At 39.8% G+C, this 16,543-nt stretch overlaps 1 protein-coding gene across 3 annotated transcripts in view; it reads right to left on the minus strand.

The window, feature by feature from the left end:
- Positions 1-16,543, minus strand: part of HSPBAP1 (HSPB1 associated protein 1) — a 58,903-nt gene that overhangs the window by 2,714 nt on the left and 39,646 nt on the right. For all 3 annotated transcript variants that reach the window (XM_011285917.4, XM_011285916.3, XM_045037023.1), the window contains exons 4-6: positions 15,111-15,247; positions 11,484-11,655; positions 8,395-8,478 (exon numbers count right to left, since the gene is read on the minus strand). In XM_011285917.4, the coding sequence (XP_011284219.2) occupies positions 8,395-8,478; positions 11,484-11,655; positions 15,111-15,247 (393 nt within the window). The remainder of the gene's footprint in view (positions 1-8,394; positions 8,479-11,483; positions 11,656-15,110; positions 15,248-16,543) is intronic.

Below are 16,543 nucleotides of genomic sequence, written 5' to 3' on the forward strand. Positions count from 1 at the left end.
TGAGCTCACAAGTTGTGAGATTATGACCTGACCCAAAATCAAGAGTCAGATGTTTAACTGACTGAGCCACCCAGGCGCCCCTGTGATGGTTAATTTTATTAGTCAACTTGGTTAGGCTATGGTACCCAGTTGTCAAACCCTACCTAGTCTAAATGTTGCTGTGAAAATACTTTATAGAGGTGATTAACCTTTACAATCAGTTGACTTTAAGGAGATTATCCTCAATAATGTAGGTGGACCTCATGTGAAGGCCTTAAAAGCAAAGACTAAGGTTTCCTGGAGAAGGGATTCTGCCTCATGATTGTAATAGAAATCTTGAGACCCTGAGTGAGTAGGTTTCTGGTCTGCCAGCCATCCTACAGATTTCAGACTCCAGACTTAAACTTCAACTCTTGTCTGAGTTTCCAGCCTCCTGGCCTGTCCTTAGGATCCATTAATATACCATATGATCCAGAAATTCCACTCCTAGATGGCCACACAGGAGAAATGAAAACATATGTTCACATAAAAAATTGTACACAAATGTTAACAGTAGCATTATTCATAATAGCAAAAAGTCGACACAAGCCACATATCCACCAGGTGATGGTACATAAACAAAATGTAGTATATTCATTCAGTGGAATATTATTCAGCCATAAAAGGGAATGAATTATCGGGGCACCTGGATGGCTCAGTCAGTTAAGCGACCGAATCTTGATTTCAGCTCAGGTCATGATCTCACTGTTGGTGAGATAGAGCTGGGCATCAGGCTCTGAACTGACAGCACAGAGTCTGCTTGGGATTCTCTCTCTCCCCCTCTCTCTGCCCCTCCCCTGCTCCCACTCTCTCTCTCTAAAAATAAATAAATAAACGTTTTAAAAAAAAGCCAAAACGTTAAAATGGTTTTTTTTAATTTTTGTTAACGTTTATTTATTTTTTGAGAGAGAGACAGAGCGTGAGCAGGGGAGGGGCAGAGAGAGAGAGGGAGACACAGAATCTGAAGCAGGATCCAGGCTCTGAGCTGTCAGCACAGAGCCTGATGCAGGGCTCGAACTCACGGACCGCGAGATCATGACCTGAGTCGAAGTCGGACGCTTAACTGACTGAGCCACCCAGACACCCCTAAAACGTTTTTTAAAAAAGGGAAGATAGTATGATATATGCTACAACATAGATGAATCTTGAAAATACATAATGCTGAGTGAAAGATGCTGGCCACAAAAGACTACATACTACATGATTCCCAAATTGGCAAATCTATAGAGAAAGAAAATAGGTTGGTGATTGCCTAAAGCTAGAGGGGAAAATAGGTTGGTGATTGCCTACAGCTAGAGGGGAGCAACTACTAACACGCAAGGGGTTTCTTTTCAGGTTGATGAAAATGTTCTAAAATTGATTATAGTATGATCGCACAATTCCTTTTTTTTTTTTTTGTTATGAAATCAATTCACTTAAAAAAAATTTTTTTTAACGTTTATTTATTTTTGGGACAGAGAGAGACAGAGCATGAACGGGGGAGGGGCAGAGCAGAGAGAGGGAGACACAGAATCGGAAGCAGGCTCCAGGCTCTGAGCCATCAGCCCAGAGCCCGATGCGGGGCTCGAACTCACGGACCCCGAGATTGTGACCTGAGCTGAAGTCGGACGCCCAACCGACTGAGCCACCCAGGCGCCCCAATTCACTTTTTTTTAAAAATATATGAAATTTATTGTCAAACTGATTTCCATACAGCATCCAGTGTTCATCCCAAAAGATGCCCTCTTCAATAACCATCACCCACCCTCCCCTCCCTCCCACCCCCCATCAGCCCTCAGTTTGTTCTCATTTTTTAAGAGTCTCTTATGCTTTGGTTCTCTCCCACTCTAACCTCTCTTTTTTTTTTTTTCCCTTCCCCTCCCCCATGGGTTCCTGTTAAGTTTCTCAGGATCCACATAAGAGTGAAAACATATGTTATCTGTCTTTCTCTGTATGGCTTATTTCACTTAGCATAACACTCTCCAGTTCCGTCCACGTTGCTACAAAAGGCCATATTTCATTCTTTCTCATTGCCACATAGTACTCCATTGTGTATATAAACCACAATTTCTTTATCCATTCATCAGTTGATGGACATTTAGGCTCTTTCCATAATTGATCGCACAATTCCTGAATATACTTAAAATTTCTGAACTTCACGCTTTATTGTTTTTCCACAGAGTATTCAAATGCACTTATTTGGGATCCTAAAATAGTTCTATTCTAGTCCATTTGCTTCTTAATGGGCTTTTAAAAAGCTGCACTTTTTTAAAGCTACCAAAACTAGTAAAAGAAGTAAAACTCCTCGAAGCTCTCAAAAACCTCCAAGAAATTTTTTTAATTGAGGTATAATTGACACACAATGTTACATTCATTTCAGGTGTACAACATAGTGACTCAACAACTTATACACTGCTATGCTTACCACGAGTGTAGTCACCATCTGTCACCATACAACATTCCTACAATTCCACTGACTCTATTCCCTATGCTGTACCTTTCATCCCCGTGACTCATTCATTCCATAACTGGAAGGCTGTACCTCCCCCTACCCTTCATCCAGAAAGGAGAGGAGTGGGGGGGATGAGTGAAATTACACCATTACAAATATGTTACATATATATTATTTTACATGTATAAATACAATAAGATACAAAAATGGAAAAATTATTAGAGCAAGAGGAAAGTTGTTAAAACATTAACAAAAATATTCTTTAAAGTTTGGGGGAAAATATTAATAAAGTAAATATATTTCAATACTAAAAGAATACGGAGGAATACTAAAAGAAACAGATTTTTAAAAGGCACAATTGAGAAGGATTGAGAATATACTTTATCCTTTGGAAAATATTAAAATAGAATCTGCACCACTTTAACAGAGAAACAAAGAACAGATGAATATTGTACCACCTGAACAGAACTAAAATTTCTACTTTTTTCCCCAAATCTATGTGACTTGTGACAAGAATACCAGAGTCAGGAGTTTGCCTGAGTTACCGAATATTTTACGTTTTAAAACCTAAGGGTTTTTGGAGTCAAATTTGGCAACGTGAAAAAACTATGGTTCAGTGCTTGAAGAGATAAGGATAAAAGCAACACATGACAGAGGAAGATATAATTACTCAGCTCCTAATCTGCATTCCAGTTTTTCAAGGAAGAATGAATGAACTGTGAAGTATATAGAAGTTATAGAAGGAACTACATTTCTGGCTTGGTGAAGGACAGAAATCATCTACTTTAAGTCAGTGTAACTTTATATACTCAATGACACCAATCCTTTGAAAAATTCTAAGAGAGACAGCTGAACAGACAGTACATAACAAGCTTCTAAAAAGACCATAGTGAAGGCTTTTAAACTCTTGGGGCCAGGTGAACTCAAATCTAAATAAAACAGGAACAAATGGTATTCTATATAGTACGTTAAGAAAGAATACATCACAACCAAGTATGATTTGTTCCAGAAATTGATGGCCCGTACTAGAAAATCCATTGATTTAATTTACTCAAATACCAAATATTTACTAAAGAGGAGTCTTATTTGATCATTTCCATCGACGCTTAAAAGGCATTCAACAAAGTTTAACACCTTTCCTGAATTAAAAAAACCCCAACAAAATAAGTAATGAATTGACAGATACTTAACCTGATAATATATATATATATATAAACTCACCCACAAATCCAGCATTTTACTTCAAGAAAAATCACTACAGAATTCTCTCTAAAATCAGAAAAAGACAAGGATGCCCCCTATCTCCATTATTTTGTATTATTGATTTGGAAGTACTAGCCAATGTGATTGGACAAAGGAAAATAACTACAGGAAAACCAATTGGAAAGGAACAGGTAAAAGTATCTTAATTTTCAGATAATCTGAGAGATACCTTAAAACCCAAGAAAGTCAATAAAAAAATCACTACACACAAGAAAATAATTCAAATTAACACAAAAATCAATAGTCTTCATATACACCAACAACATCCACTCAAATGATATAATGGAAGAGAAGACCCACCTCACTTACCATAGCAGCCAAAAAAAGATAAAATGCGCAGGAATAAACCTTGAAAAGAAATGTGTAAGTCCAATGTGAGGAAAACTTTAAAACAATCCTGGAACAAAGACAACTAGACTTGGACGAGAAGAAAGATATCTCATTCCTGGATAGGACATTTCAATACCATACAGCTCATATAAAATTTAATATAAATGGAATAAAAATATCAATCATTTTTTTCCCTGAAGGTAGATGAACTGACTCTAAAGATCACATGAAAAAACAAATTCAAGAAGAGTCAGGGAAACACGGCAAAAAAAAAAAAAAGGTTTCTGGCCTTACAGATACTAAAACCATACTGTAAGACTTCTCTAGATAAAACAGGGTGAAGTGTTGAAAGAACATGAAGAAAGGCCAATGGAAGAAATAGACCCAACCGAATACACATAGATATTTAGTATATGATTAAAGCAACATTTCAAATCACCAGAGAAAAGACAGACTTTAAAATAAATGATGTCCCTGACAATTCTATTATCATTTGGTAAAAGATAAAAATAGATCTCAGAATGCCTGAGTAGCGCAGTCGGTTAAGCTTCCGACTTCAGCTCAGGTCATGATCTCACCGTCAGTGAGTTCGAGCCTGCTTTGGGCTCTGTGCTGACAGCACAGAGCCTGGAGCCTGCTTTGGATTCTGTTTCTCCTGCTCTCTCTGCCCCTCTACTGCGCTCTCTCTCTCTCTCAAAAATAAATAAACATTAAAAAATTTAAAAAAAAATAGATCGCAACCTTACATCATACATTAGTAAAAACCACTAAGTGGATGAGAGACCTAAATGTAAAAAAATGAAACAATCCAAGTTCTAAACTCCTTTATGACCTGGAAAAAGGAAATGTTTTTCTAACCATGATTCAGAAATCAGAAGCAATAACGTTCAACAATATATCCTGTTGGTGAGGCTGTGGAGGAAAGAAACACATCATGTACTACTGATGGAAATGCAAAATGGCACAATCACTGTAAAGTAGAATTTGGCAAAACCTAACAAAATTAAAGATCCATTTACCTCGTGATTTGGCTAACCCACTTTTAAGACTACCCTTGGGGCGCCTGGGTGGCGCAGTCGGTTAAGCGTTGGACTTCAGCCAGGTCATGATCTCGCGGTCCGTGAGTTCGAGCCCCGCGTTGGGCTCTGGGCTGATGGCTCAGAGCCTGGAGCCTGCTTCCGATTCTGTGTCTCCCTCTCTCTCTGCCCCGCCCCCGTTCATGCTCTGTCTCTCTCTGTCCCAAAAATAAATAAACGTTGAAAAAAAAAAAAAAAGACTACCCAAAGACACTCTCCTGGCAAATATAAAACAACATGTGCGCAAGGTTACTCACTGGCACTATTTCTAATTACAAAAGGCTGGAAACAACCCAAACATCCATCTACATGGGAACCAGTGAATAAATGATTCTGTGCCATATAATGGGGTACTGAATAGCTGTTGGGGAAAAAAGTGAAGATATCTCTGTAATATCATGTAGTCAAGTTCAGAATAGTATTGTTGTGTGAAAAAAGCAGGGTGCAGAACACTGTAACTTATTACTTTCTGTGTAAGAAAGGAGAGGAACTAAGAGGGAATATATATGGATAAGCATATAAATCAAATATATAAAGGTTTGTTTATATTCTTATTCACATATAAAGTCATAAATATATTTGTTCATTTACTTAATTATTTCCATATATGTTCACAAAGAAGATACACTGGAATGATAAACTAGAAATAATTAAAAACAGAGCCCTGCCCAAGGGAAGAAGGATGGAATGGAGGGGACAGAGAGGAAAAGGAGAATTCTCTACATATTCTTTTCAATACCATTTTAACAAGTTAAATGATTAACGTATTCAAAATATTAAATTAGGTCAAAATGGGAAAAAAAGTAAATCCTAATGTTGAAAACAAACTGAAACAAACATATCTACCTAAAATTAGTAACATGACCACAAGTGAAAAGAATCCCTTCACAGTAATTTCTAAACACAGTACTTTGTACCCCCTTACTGGAATATGGCCTAACAATAAAAAGGACCAAAAAGAATCTTAAATTTTATTTGCAAGTTTTGTGGTTAGTAATATTGATATTGGAATTTTGAAACTGCAAATGTGAACATCTTAAACATATATAGGTGAATAAAGGAAATAAGCAGATGTTACTGTAAGGATGGACCTGGATTTTCAGTGTAAGAGAAGAGATAAAAACACAGAAACAAATAGGGAAAAAATTTATAATATTAATCTTGAATTAGAAATATAAATATATCCATATCTACCTATCTACCTACCTACCTATCTTACAATCTAGCTTTATCACTTAAAGGTCTGGAAACAGTGACACACCAGTAAAAACGAACGACAGCCTCAGAGCCCCAATCTCAGTTTCTAAGTACCATCCCTCACTGAAACGAACCATGACCACTTGGAGAAATTACTGATTTCCAAGTGCGAGGCAAGGAAAATCCAAGGCAATCCTAAGATATCTTCTTGTACTAGAAAGCAAGGATACATTCTAGGATGAATGAGGACATATCAAAAGGGCACAGGCCCGCTTGAAGGAGTTCACTAACAACACAGAAGAGAACCAAATTCAAAACTATCTTGGCAAGCTGGAATGCTCAATGAAATGACCATGACAACAGCTGAGAGAGGTGACTGGAGTCCTGGATGCAGGTTTAAATAACCAGCTTTACAGCTTCACAAGGGAGGGCAGCCAGACATGGAAGCTGATCATGTGAACAAAAGCACTGGATATTCTCAAGCTGAATATGAACCCAAAGTGAGATCAGATTCCTAAAGGCTACTGCAATATTATAAGCAGCACTGAATAAATTCAGGATCTAAGTCATGTGAGACAGAAATCATATTCCATGAACTGAGGCCTCCTGGTATTTGTACATTAGGAGGGCTACTCTTGACATAAGAGTCCTTCCTCCTCCTCATAGCAATTTCTGTTTTTAAACACTTCCCATGTGTTAGGCAGCGGATTAGTTTTCCCCAACTTCAGTCTCACAACTACCCTACTGAGGTGGGTGCAATCATAATCTCCATTCTGCAAGTGAGGAAACTTAGGCTTAATGAGATTAGCTAACTATCTAGGTTAGCCAGCTAATAAAGGTACAGACCTGAAACTTAAACCTACCAAGTTCGAAAGTCTATGACCAAAATGGTGAAGAATCTGGAAAAAAATAAAAGTCATATAAAAAACAGTATTAAAGAAACCAGAGGTTTTGAGCCTGGGAAAGAAAAATTTAAGGAGACATATGGCAGGTATCTTCAAATATTTAAAAAAGAAAAAAATTCAGGGTGCCTGAGTGGCTCAACCGGTTAAATGGCTGACTCTTAATTTCAGCTCAGGTCCTGATCTCAGGGTCGTGAGTTCAAGTCCCACACTGGGCTCTGCAGTGGGCATGAAGCCTACTTAAAAAAAAAATGTGCATAGTTTCAGAAATAATCGGTACATTGATAAGCAGGCGGGTGACAGCTCCACTATTTAACAATGAAAAGAGCTACCTTGAGAGTGAAGCACTGTCAGGACTGGGAGTGGATGGTATTTTGACATTTGCCCCAACTACAACTCAGCATGCTACCAGCAGAACTGAGTAACTGAGTCTACAAATCTCCCACCGTTCCTCTCACCTAATCCCGATAGTACAGCTTCTTGTGATTAGTATTCATTATGCTCCACCCATGACAAAGCCCTCCCCATTACCAAAGGATGAGGAAATCCCAAGGGGAGGATACAGTAGCCAAAGAGAAACGAGAGGTGCATTCAAAACCTTTGCAATCAAAGCCTCTGGTTAAAGAGGCACAGGTGCAATGAAGGCCTTGGTTGAACCACACTGGGCAGCCATTTTCATTGTCAAGTAGAGCAGGTGACCAGGATTAAGCAGGGCATATTTCAGGGAAAAGTCCTCTGGCAGAAATGAAATGATAAAGTCTTGGCACTCAAAGACTCTACTTTAAGGAAATGTATAAGCCAGGACAAAGAATTGTGCAATTAGTAATAAGGACCCTGAACCAAGAAGCAGTTATCTCTGGCCCAGATGGTATAGAAAGGACTGGTAATGTGGAACATACACGGCAGATCTAGACAGGCCCAACACAGTTCTCCTAATAACACCAGTCAAAGGAGAAGACCCTGCACACCAACATTGGGGCCCATCATGTGCCCTTAAAAGAAAGAATGGTGCATCACCGAGAATCCTAATTCCAACCTAAATACCCATTAACACAGCATAGAATACATCAATGATAGCATATCAAACCAAAGTTAATACTGGAACTTTTTTTATAGACAGACTATATATACCTTAAAAGCAGGGATTACATTTACTTAAAAAAAAAAAAAAAAGTACCAGCTCAATCCATGAGTTTATACTGACAGTGACGGGATCGATGGATTCTACGTAATGCCACCAGTGTCTGGGAACAAACAGAACCTGAAAAGCAAACAAAAAGTAAGTTAGCACAAGAACAGCACATTTTGTTTTTATGTCAGAATCAGACCCTAGCTGAAACTGCTAGGAATACATACAAATTTATAGTAACATTGCTGTCGGAAAGGGAACAAAAACAAACACGCAATCTTTGTATTCCTTTTTTTAACTGACAAGTTCATATCTTCTACAAAGAATATTGCTAGCTTTCCAGTCTCCTTAATCCTAAACCTGTTCTGTCTGCATCTAAATATTAGTAAAGGACTCTGAGATTCTAAGTTTTCCTCCTTTCCAATGCAAACTAGTTGTACGCATTCTGAAAGAGGGCATAGGTAAAAATATAGGAAGTAGTTTGTCTTCTCATGGTCTAAAAATGAAGCCAATGAAGAAACAATAGGTGGAAAGGGAGCACTGGATAAGTGATAACTTAGAGGATCAGACGTTGGTGCTAGAGAACGTCAGAGGTGGGAGATGCAGGCAGGAAGCAGGGAGGGCAGGGGCAGCCCAGATGGAGGAAGTGCGGTCTGAACCAGGGTTAGGAGAGAATGTAGACAGAGGAAAGAATGAGGACATGTCAGGAGGCAGAAGTAGCACAGGGAGGTGGGGCTGTTGAGGTACAGCAAGTAGGCTAGTCTTACTATTACAGACAGAGTAATGGGAGATAAGGTGGGAGAGTTAGGGTAGGGCCAGTGGAGGGCCCTGAATTCAGAATAAAAAATCTGGATATTACTCTGTAAGCATTAAAGAGTTGCTAAGAAGTTTTTAGTAGGGGGATAGTCAGAATAGAGACATTATGGGAGAGCCTAGGAAGGACAGGAGATTCTTATAATGGTCTAATTATTAAATGTTAAGATTTAAAATGGAAGATTTAGTAAACAAAAGCAACAGACAGAGTCAAGAAGGATTGCATTTGTCCAGATGCAATATGAGATTAGCACCCATGGAAGTTGGGCAGAGCAGATAGGATGATCTTCAGAGATTTAGAAAACTGGTGGCATTTGCTATGAACAAAGTGGAGCTACGATATGGGAAGAAGCACCTTTTAGGAGAACTGAGCCCTAAAAAGGGCTACTGTACTTAGTCATTAGGAGGTCATAAATGTCCCATCAGGTTATACTTTCAGTAAAGTGGTAAGAGAGGGAACCAGTCATTGGTAGATTAAAGAATGAGCAGAATATAAGACACACTGATATAATAGAACCACACATTCAAATCTGGCTATGAAAACAGAAGACAAATGAATTACCAACCACTCCACGTCCACTAGAATGGCTAGAATAATAAAATAGTGATAATGATAGTAATAATGGAAAATAACAAGTGTTGGTGTGGATGTGAAGAAATCAGAACCTTCACACATTGCTTCATGGGAATGTAAAATGGTGTAGCTGCTGTGGAAAAGTTTGGCAATTCCTCAAAAAGTTAAACACAGTGCTGCCATATCACTGCCAGCAATTTCACTCCTAGGTATACAACCAAGAGGACTGAAGACATATGTTCACTCAAAAACTGTACTCAAGTGTCCATATTCTTCATAATAGCCAAAAAGTGGAAACAACCCAAATGTCCATTAACTGATCAATGGATAAGCAAAATGTATATCCATAGAATGAAATACATTTAGCCATAAAGAGGAGTGAAGTACTGACAACATTCTACAGCCTGGTGCTATGTGAAAGAAGCCAGACACAACAGGCCACTTGTACGACTGCCCTTAAGTGAAATGTCCAGATTAGGTAAATCTATAGAGATATAAAAGAGATGAGTGGTTGTCAGAGGCTGGGGGATAGGTGTCTAGGGAGTGACAGCTAACGGGTTGAAGCAACTTTGTCAAGTTACATTATTTGTACTCATAAATGAAGGAAGCAGGAAAAGAGCCAGTGAGAAGGGAGTGAAGGAAGAAAACAGGCAGGGGAGAGGAGCACTTGAGGAAATAAAATCTCCTAAAGAACCTAAAAAACTTTTCAAATTGTTAATAAAATACCAGACAGCAAATGCCAATGTTGCAAAGGTGATTTTCCCCACTGGACCGAAGCACTAAGAACAAAATCTTTGGAATATTTCAGAGACAGTCCTTTGTAAAAGGAACATCCATTCTTGCTTAACAGCAAATCATTCTCTGTTCATTCTGCTTTTGTTACCCCATCACTTGGATGCATTCCAACCTGCATTTATGTTCTAGTATAGTTGGAAAGATACTAATTGTGAATAAATATTCCAAAGTTGCTCTAGTACCCATGCCTTGACACTTTCTCTTAACATTATTAATAATGACTGTTAGGACCACCTGGGTGGCTCAATTGAATGTCTGACTCTTGATTTCGGTTCCGGTCATGATCTCACGGCTCATGAGATTAAGCCCTACGTCAGACTCCAGGCTGGGCATTTAGGCTGCTTGGGATTCTCTCTCTCTCTCTCTCTCTCTCTCTCTCTCTCTCTCTCTCTCTCTCTCTCTCTCTCTTCCCCTCCCTCCCTCCCTCCCTCCCTCCCCTGCTCATGCATGTTCTCTCTCAAATTAAAAAAAAAAAAAAAAACAGGGGCGCCTGGGTGGCTCAGTCGGTTAAGCGTCCGACTTTAGCTCAGGTCACGATCTCACAGTCCGTGAGTTCGAGCCCCGTGTCGGGCTCTGGGCTGATGGCTCAGAGCCTGGAGCCTGCTTCCGATTCTGTGTCTGCCCCTCCCCTGTTCATGCTCTGTCTCAAAAATAAATAAACGTTAAAAAAAAAATTAAAACAAAAACAAAAACAAAACAAAACACGGGGAGTTCTTGTTTTCCTCCAAAGTTCATTCTCCTCTTCACTAGTAGGAGGAGCTATATTCCCTTTTCCCATAGTTCCAGGACCTGTGAAACTAAGAAGTATATGTCTGAAACCTTCTAATAGCAGAGCAGCAGGGAAGAAAATCATTCTCATTTGTACTGGTGGTGGGGCATGTGGCATAAGGACATGAGAGAAGTTACAGCTGGGGTGTGTGCTGACAGGTCATCAGTGTTTTAAAGCCCCCATTACCTGTCCTGGATTCAGGGTAACCATATGTCTTCGAGCTTTGCAGAACCGAGGAAAACGTTTTAAATCAGGATTGACAACATTGATTTTACTGAACACACTAGATTCTTCATAAGGGATTCTAGTTGGATAAAGGAAAGGAGTATCTTCAGGTGGAAAGAGATGCCATCTTTTCCTAATTAAAAAAAAAAAAAGATGTAAGTTAATACTCTGAACTTGAGACAAAACACCTAAGAAGGCAGTAGCTAAGTGTTCATTTTCATTCAGTCCATAAAGGAATACAAAAGCAATCTCAGTGGTCACTGGGCCCATCTCTCAGTGGTGGAATCTCCTATGCAGACAGGGGTGCAGGTAAGGTAGCAACTAGTGGGTATCTCCTGATGCCGTGAGACAGCCCTATTGCTGGGACAGGATCTAGTTTGTAAGATCATTCTTTCTTATCTCAGATCAGAGTCTGCCTCCTCATCAGTCAGATTCTGTCCTTGATTCCAGAGCTACCCTGAATAACCCCTCCCTTTCAAATATCTGTATTCTCATCTTCTCCAGGAGCCACCCACAGTATTATCCACCAAATAGTTTCTAGACTTCTCCCAGTTTGGATTGTAAATTCCTTAAGTGAAACCTGTGTTAGGTTAATCCATGAGGAAGAGAAATGCACAAATGATGATCCACAGCTAAAGACTGATATAATACAGGAATTTTCAAATAGAGAAAACTGTAAGATGTTTCAGTCACTTCAGTATTTTTGAAAAATGGAGGTGATAAATTTTAAATCGCAAAACACTAGGCACACCCACACTTCCAGCCAATAAAGGGGGGACATTTGAGGCAAAGAAGGGATAAGTATAACACAAGAAGATACACAGACAAGGAAGGAGAGAGAGAGAGAGAGAGAGAGAGAGAGAGAGAGAGAGAGAGAGAGAGAGAGAAAGACTACTCTGAGAAAAGACTTAAAGCTCTCTAGTGACCCCCTTGGAGTTACGGTTACAGTTACAGTAGGGCCATTGCATTCCTTTCAGGACGAGGAAGCAGTTGGCTGCTATTTTCAAACTAAGAAGTAGACACCAAAGTCTTATTTTGCCTTAGAGATGATAAAGCTGCTCCATTTCACTATAGCTATGACTATAGTTTGGGAGAATTCTCGGCATTTATTATGTTTAGAACATTAGAGCTGGAATAACTCTTAAGAGATCATCAGTCTAATTTCATTTTCAAAGTAGTGGAAGAGGAACCCAGTACTTGCTCAGCGTCATTCACTAGACCAGTGGATAGTGGTGGACCCAGAACTAGGTCACAGATCTCCTGACCTCTTCAGCTCCCAGCTCCTACCTCTGCCTCATGGCTGTGTTCCCACAGGAATACCCATAATGGTAACAGTCCCATACAATTTCTTTTGTTTGGCTTAAAATGTAATATACAGTCAACCCTTCAACAACATAGGTTTGAACTGCACAGGTCCACTTATGTGCAGATGCTTTTTCTTTTTTTTCTTTTCTTTTTAAGAAATCTCTGTACTCAATGTGGGGTCTGAACTCACAACCTCGAGAGTAAGAGTCACATGCTCTATCAACTGAGCCAAACAGGTGCCCCAGATGGTTTTTCAACAAATACAGTACAGTACTGTAAATATATCTTCTCTTACTTATGATTTTCTTAATAACATTTTCTTTTCTTTACCTTACTTTATTGTAAGAATAAGTATATATACCTCAGACATACAAAATATGTATTAATCAACTGTTTATGTTATTGGTAAGGCTTCCAGTCAACAGTGGTTAAGTTTTTAGGGAGTCAAAAGTTATATGTGGATTTTCAACTGCGCAGGGGGTGGACACCCCTAACCCCCACATTGTTCAAGAGTCAACTGCATATGCATCCTTCTCTTATCAGTCAGAAAAAGTGGTCAATCACCATGTCATTCCCTGATCAAAAAACCTCTCATTGTCCTTCATGCTGAAAGAGAGTAAGAGGTATTTGCTTGGAAGTCAACCTCAGGCTCCAACTTCCCTTTCCTGCCTGATGATCCCTTTGCTTCCAATGCACAATTTAACACAGGATGACTCACAGGGTTCTCTATATACCCCATATTTTCCTAGGGCTCTGCTCATGCTGGTCCTTCTGCTCCTCCCACCCATGTCTTTTGAACATTCACCCTTTCTTTAAAGCCTAACATAAATAAATGGCAGCTCTTCTCTGAAATCTTCAACTTTCCAGCAGGAACGCTATCCCACTTTTCAGTACCACAGCTCTTTTGAAACCTTCCTGAAGGGCATGTTCATTCTGCCTTCTATCACAGCTACCTGTGGGCTTGCCTGTACTCCTATAAACTCACTCAGGGCAGAGAGGGATCTTACTCATTCACCTCCATTCCTACTGTAACACATGGTACCTGCTATATCACAGAAAGAACACAAGGGTTTTTTTTTGTTTTTTGTTTTGTAATGTTTTCCTAACTGAATTTCTTTCCCAATTCAGAACACATGCAAAATAGCTACTTACAACAATACCTCTCTTACCAAGTTTAAGGCTCAGACTATGAACTCCATAAGGGCAAGGACCATGCACACGATCATTGTGGCATCCACAATGAATACTTAATAATGTATCCAAAACACTCTATGCCCTTTAGAAAGACTTAATGAATCCAGAAGTAGACTATCTTATACCATGTTTTAAGAGTTTCAAAAAGTTTCCAAAATACTTTGCATGTGAAATCTATTCACACACTTATTTACTGTTTCTTTTGGAACCACTTATAATCCTTTTCATGTCTAAAGAGTTTGAGAACTTGGAAATATCCATTTCTGTTTTTCCCTCTGTACCATCCTGTAAATGTTCCAAAAGGCCAGGAAAGGAGACTGGAGCATCACTAATTAGGGGAAAATAAGGCTGTACGTAAAACATTCTGAATAATCCTCCAACGGCAGAAACACGTAAACTCTCAGGGAACTCCCGGAACCAGGGACTATTAAAAATATTGCCTGACTTACCCTTATATATCTCAAGGTCTACAGACACATGGAAAAGAACTTACCTAAAGTAATAAGATATGGCACTGTCTACACGTAGGCACAGACTAAAATTTAGACTTCAAAGGGGCCACAAATACCATCTCATGCAGCAGAGTTCCCAAACCAGGCTCCCTGGCATCTCCTCAGAGGCCTTAGGGTAGGAGCAAAGCCTCTTTCTTTCACCAAACAGCTCTGCTCTTATTTATTTAGGTTTGAAGGAAGGGTCTTCCTGCTTTTAAATAGAAGTCTGAAAACTACAAACGCAGACACTAGGCAGTTGTCTAGCTGAATGGGGAGTGGGATCCTGGAGCTCTAGGATCAGGTGTCTGAAGGTAAGCCTGATCATGGCTGAGAGACACATGGAAACCATCATTTGAACTGCTCCCCTTACTTCAAAAAGGAGGAAACTGGACGAGAGATTAAGAGATCTGCCCTGGTCATGAGGCAGGCTGACAGGGTGGAAATGGGGCTAAACCTTGGGGTCTGACACCTGCCTGATCCTCATTCTTCTTTCTGTATGACACGCACACACACACTCCCTCCCTCCCTCCCTCCCTCTCTCTCTCTCTCTCTCTCTCTCTCTCTTTCTCTCTTTCCCCCATGTGCACCTGTGCATTACCTTCCTTGTACCTGGAATACTAAATTGCAACCATAGGAGTCCAGATGACATGGAGTATGGGCCCCCATAGAGCCAATCCACAATGTACTTTCCCGTCCATTTCTTCCAGGAAACCCAAAGTCAGACCATATCACGCCCTGTTTTGAAAATAAAGTTACAGTCCATCAAGAACCAAATCTTCTATATGGTAGTGTTACATATTTTCACTTGCATATCTGTTTTCTGGCACTTGGAACACTCTTATACAGAAAATGCTACAGATGGAAGTTAGGTTTCCAGAGCAGTCCAAGAAATATTTTAAACTAATAACATACATGAATTATCTCACTAATAATAGTTATTCAACAAATATTTACTGACTGTTCTAGAAGCTTGTGATGAATCACTGAATAAAACAAACATGCCCACACAAATGAAGCTTACATTTTAGAGGCTGGAGACAGAAAATAAACAATAGACATAATTATGCATATATCTAGGGGAAGAGTGTCTCACTTGGGCAGCAGGAACAATAGTACAATGGAAATAAAGGCATTTCAAAAAGTCTCTCAACTGAGGTAGCCAGAAAGCCATATTCTCTGTAAGCAGTGTAGATATTTCTGGGCATAACTAGTGCATTAACCTTTTGCACTCTAATGACAACATGTTCTGATGGAGTTATTTAAAACTATAGGTGCTGGAGACTTATTTTCACACCTACTAAATCGGAATCTCCAGGTAGAGACAGCCTATCTTTTGAAATACGTATCCATACATGACTTCTGCTATGCTCCTCAAAGTCATGAACTCAAGTATAATAAACTTTAAAACAGAGACAGCACAGTGCTCTGGACTTGGCTCTTCTTATGCCTGGTTTTGTGGACAAATCATGCCCTAGTCAACTACTGACCCATAAATACTATCTAGTCCAGCAGTTCTCAAACCAGGCTCCCCTGGCATCTCCTTAAGGGGCCAGAGGGTAGCAGCAAAGTCTCTTTCTTTCCTTTTATTATTGAAAATTTATTTATTACTTTTGATAGAGAGATAGAGAGTGAGGGAGGGAGGGGCAGAGAGAAAGGAAAACATCCCAAGCAGGCTCTGTGCTGTCGGTGCAGAGCCCGATGCGGGGCTCGAACTCACAGACTATGAGATCATGACCTGAGCCAAAACCAAGAGTTGGAGGCTTAACTGACTGAGCCACCCAGGCACCCCAACCTCTTGCTTTCAACAAACTGCTCGGCTCTTATTTAAGTTGAAGAAGAGATGTTCCTGCTTTTAAATGAAAGTTGGGGGTGCCTGGGTGGTTCAGTCGGTTAAATGTAGAACTCTTGGTTTCGGCTCAGGTCATGAGCTCACGGTTTTGTGAGTTCGAGCCCCGTGTCAGTCTCTGTGCTGGCAGTACAGAGCCAACTTGGGATTCTCTCTCAACCTCTCTCTATGCCCTCCCCCCACTC

The sequence above is a fragment of the Felis catus genome, chromosome C2 (genome assembly GCF_018350175.1).
Source record: "Felis catus isolate Fca126 chromosome C2, F.catus_Fca126_mat1.0, whole genome shotgun sequence".
In the NCBI taxonomy this organism is placed as follows: Eukaryota; Metazoa; Chordata; class Mammalia; order Carnivora; family Felidae; genus Felis; species Felis catus.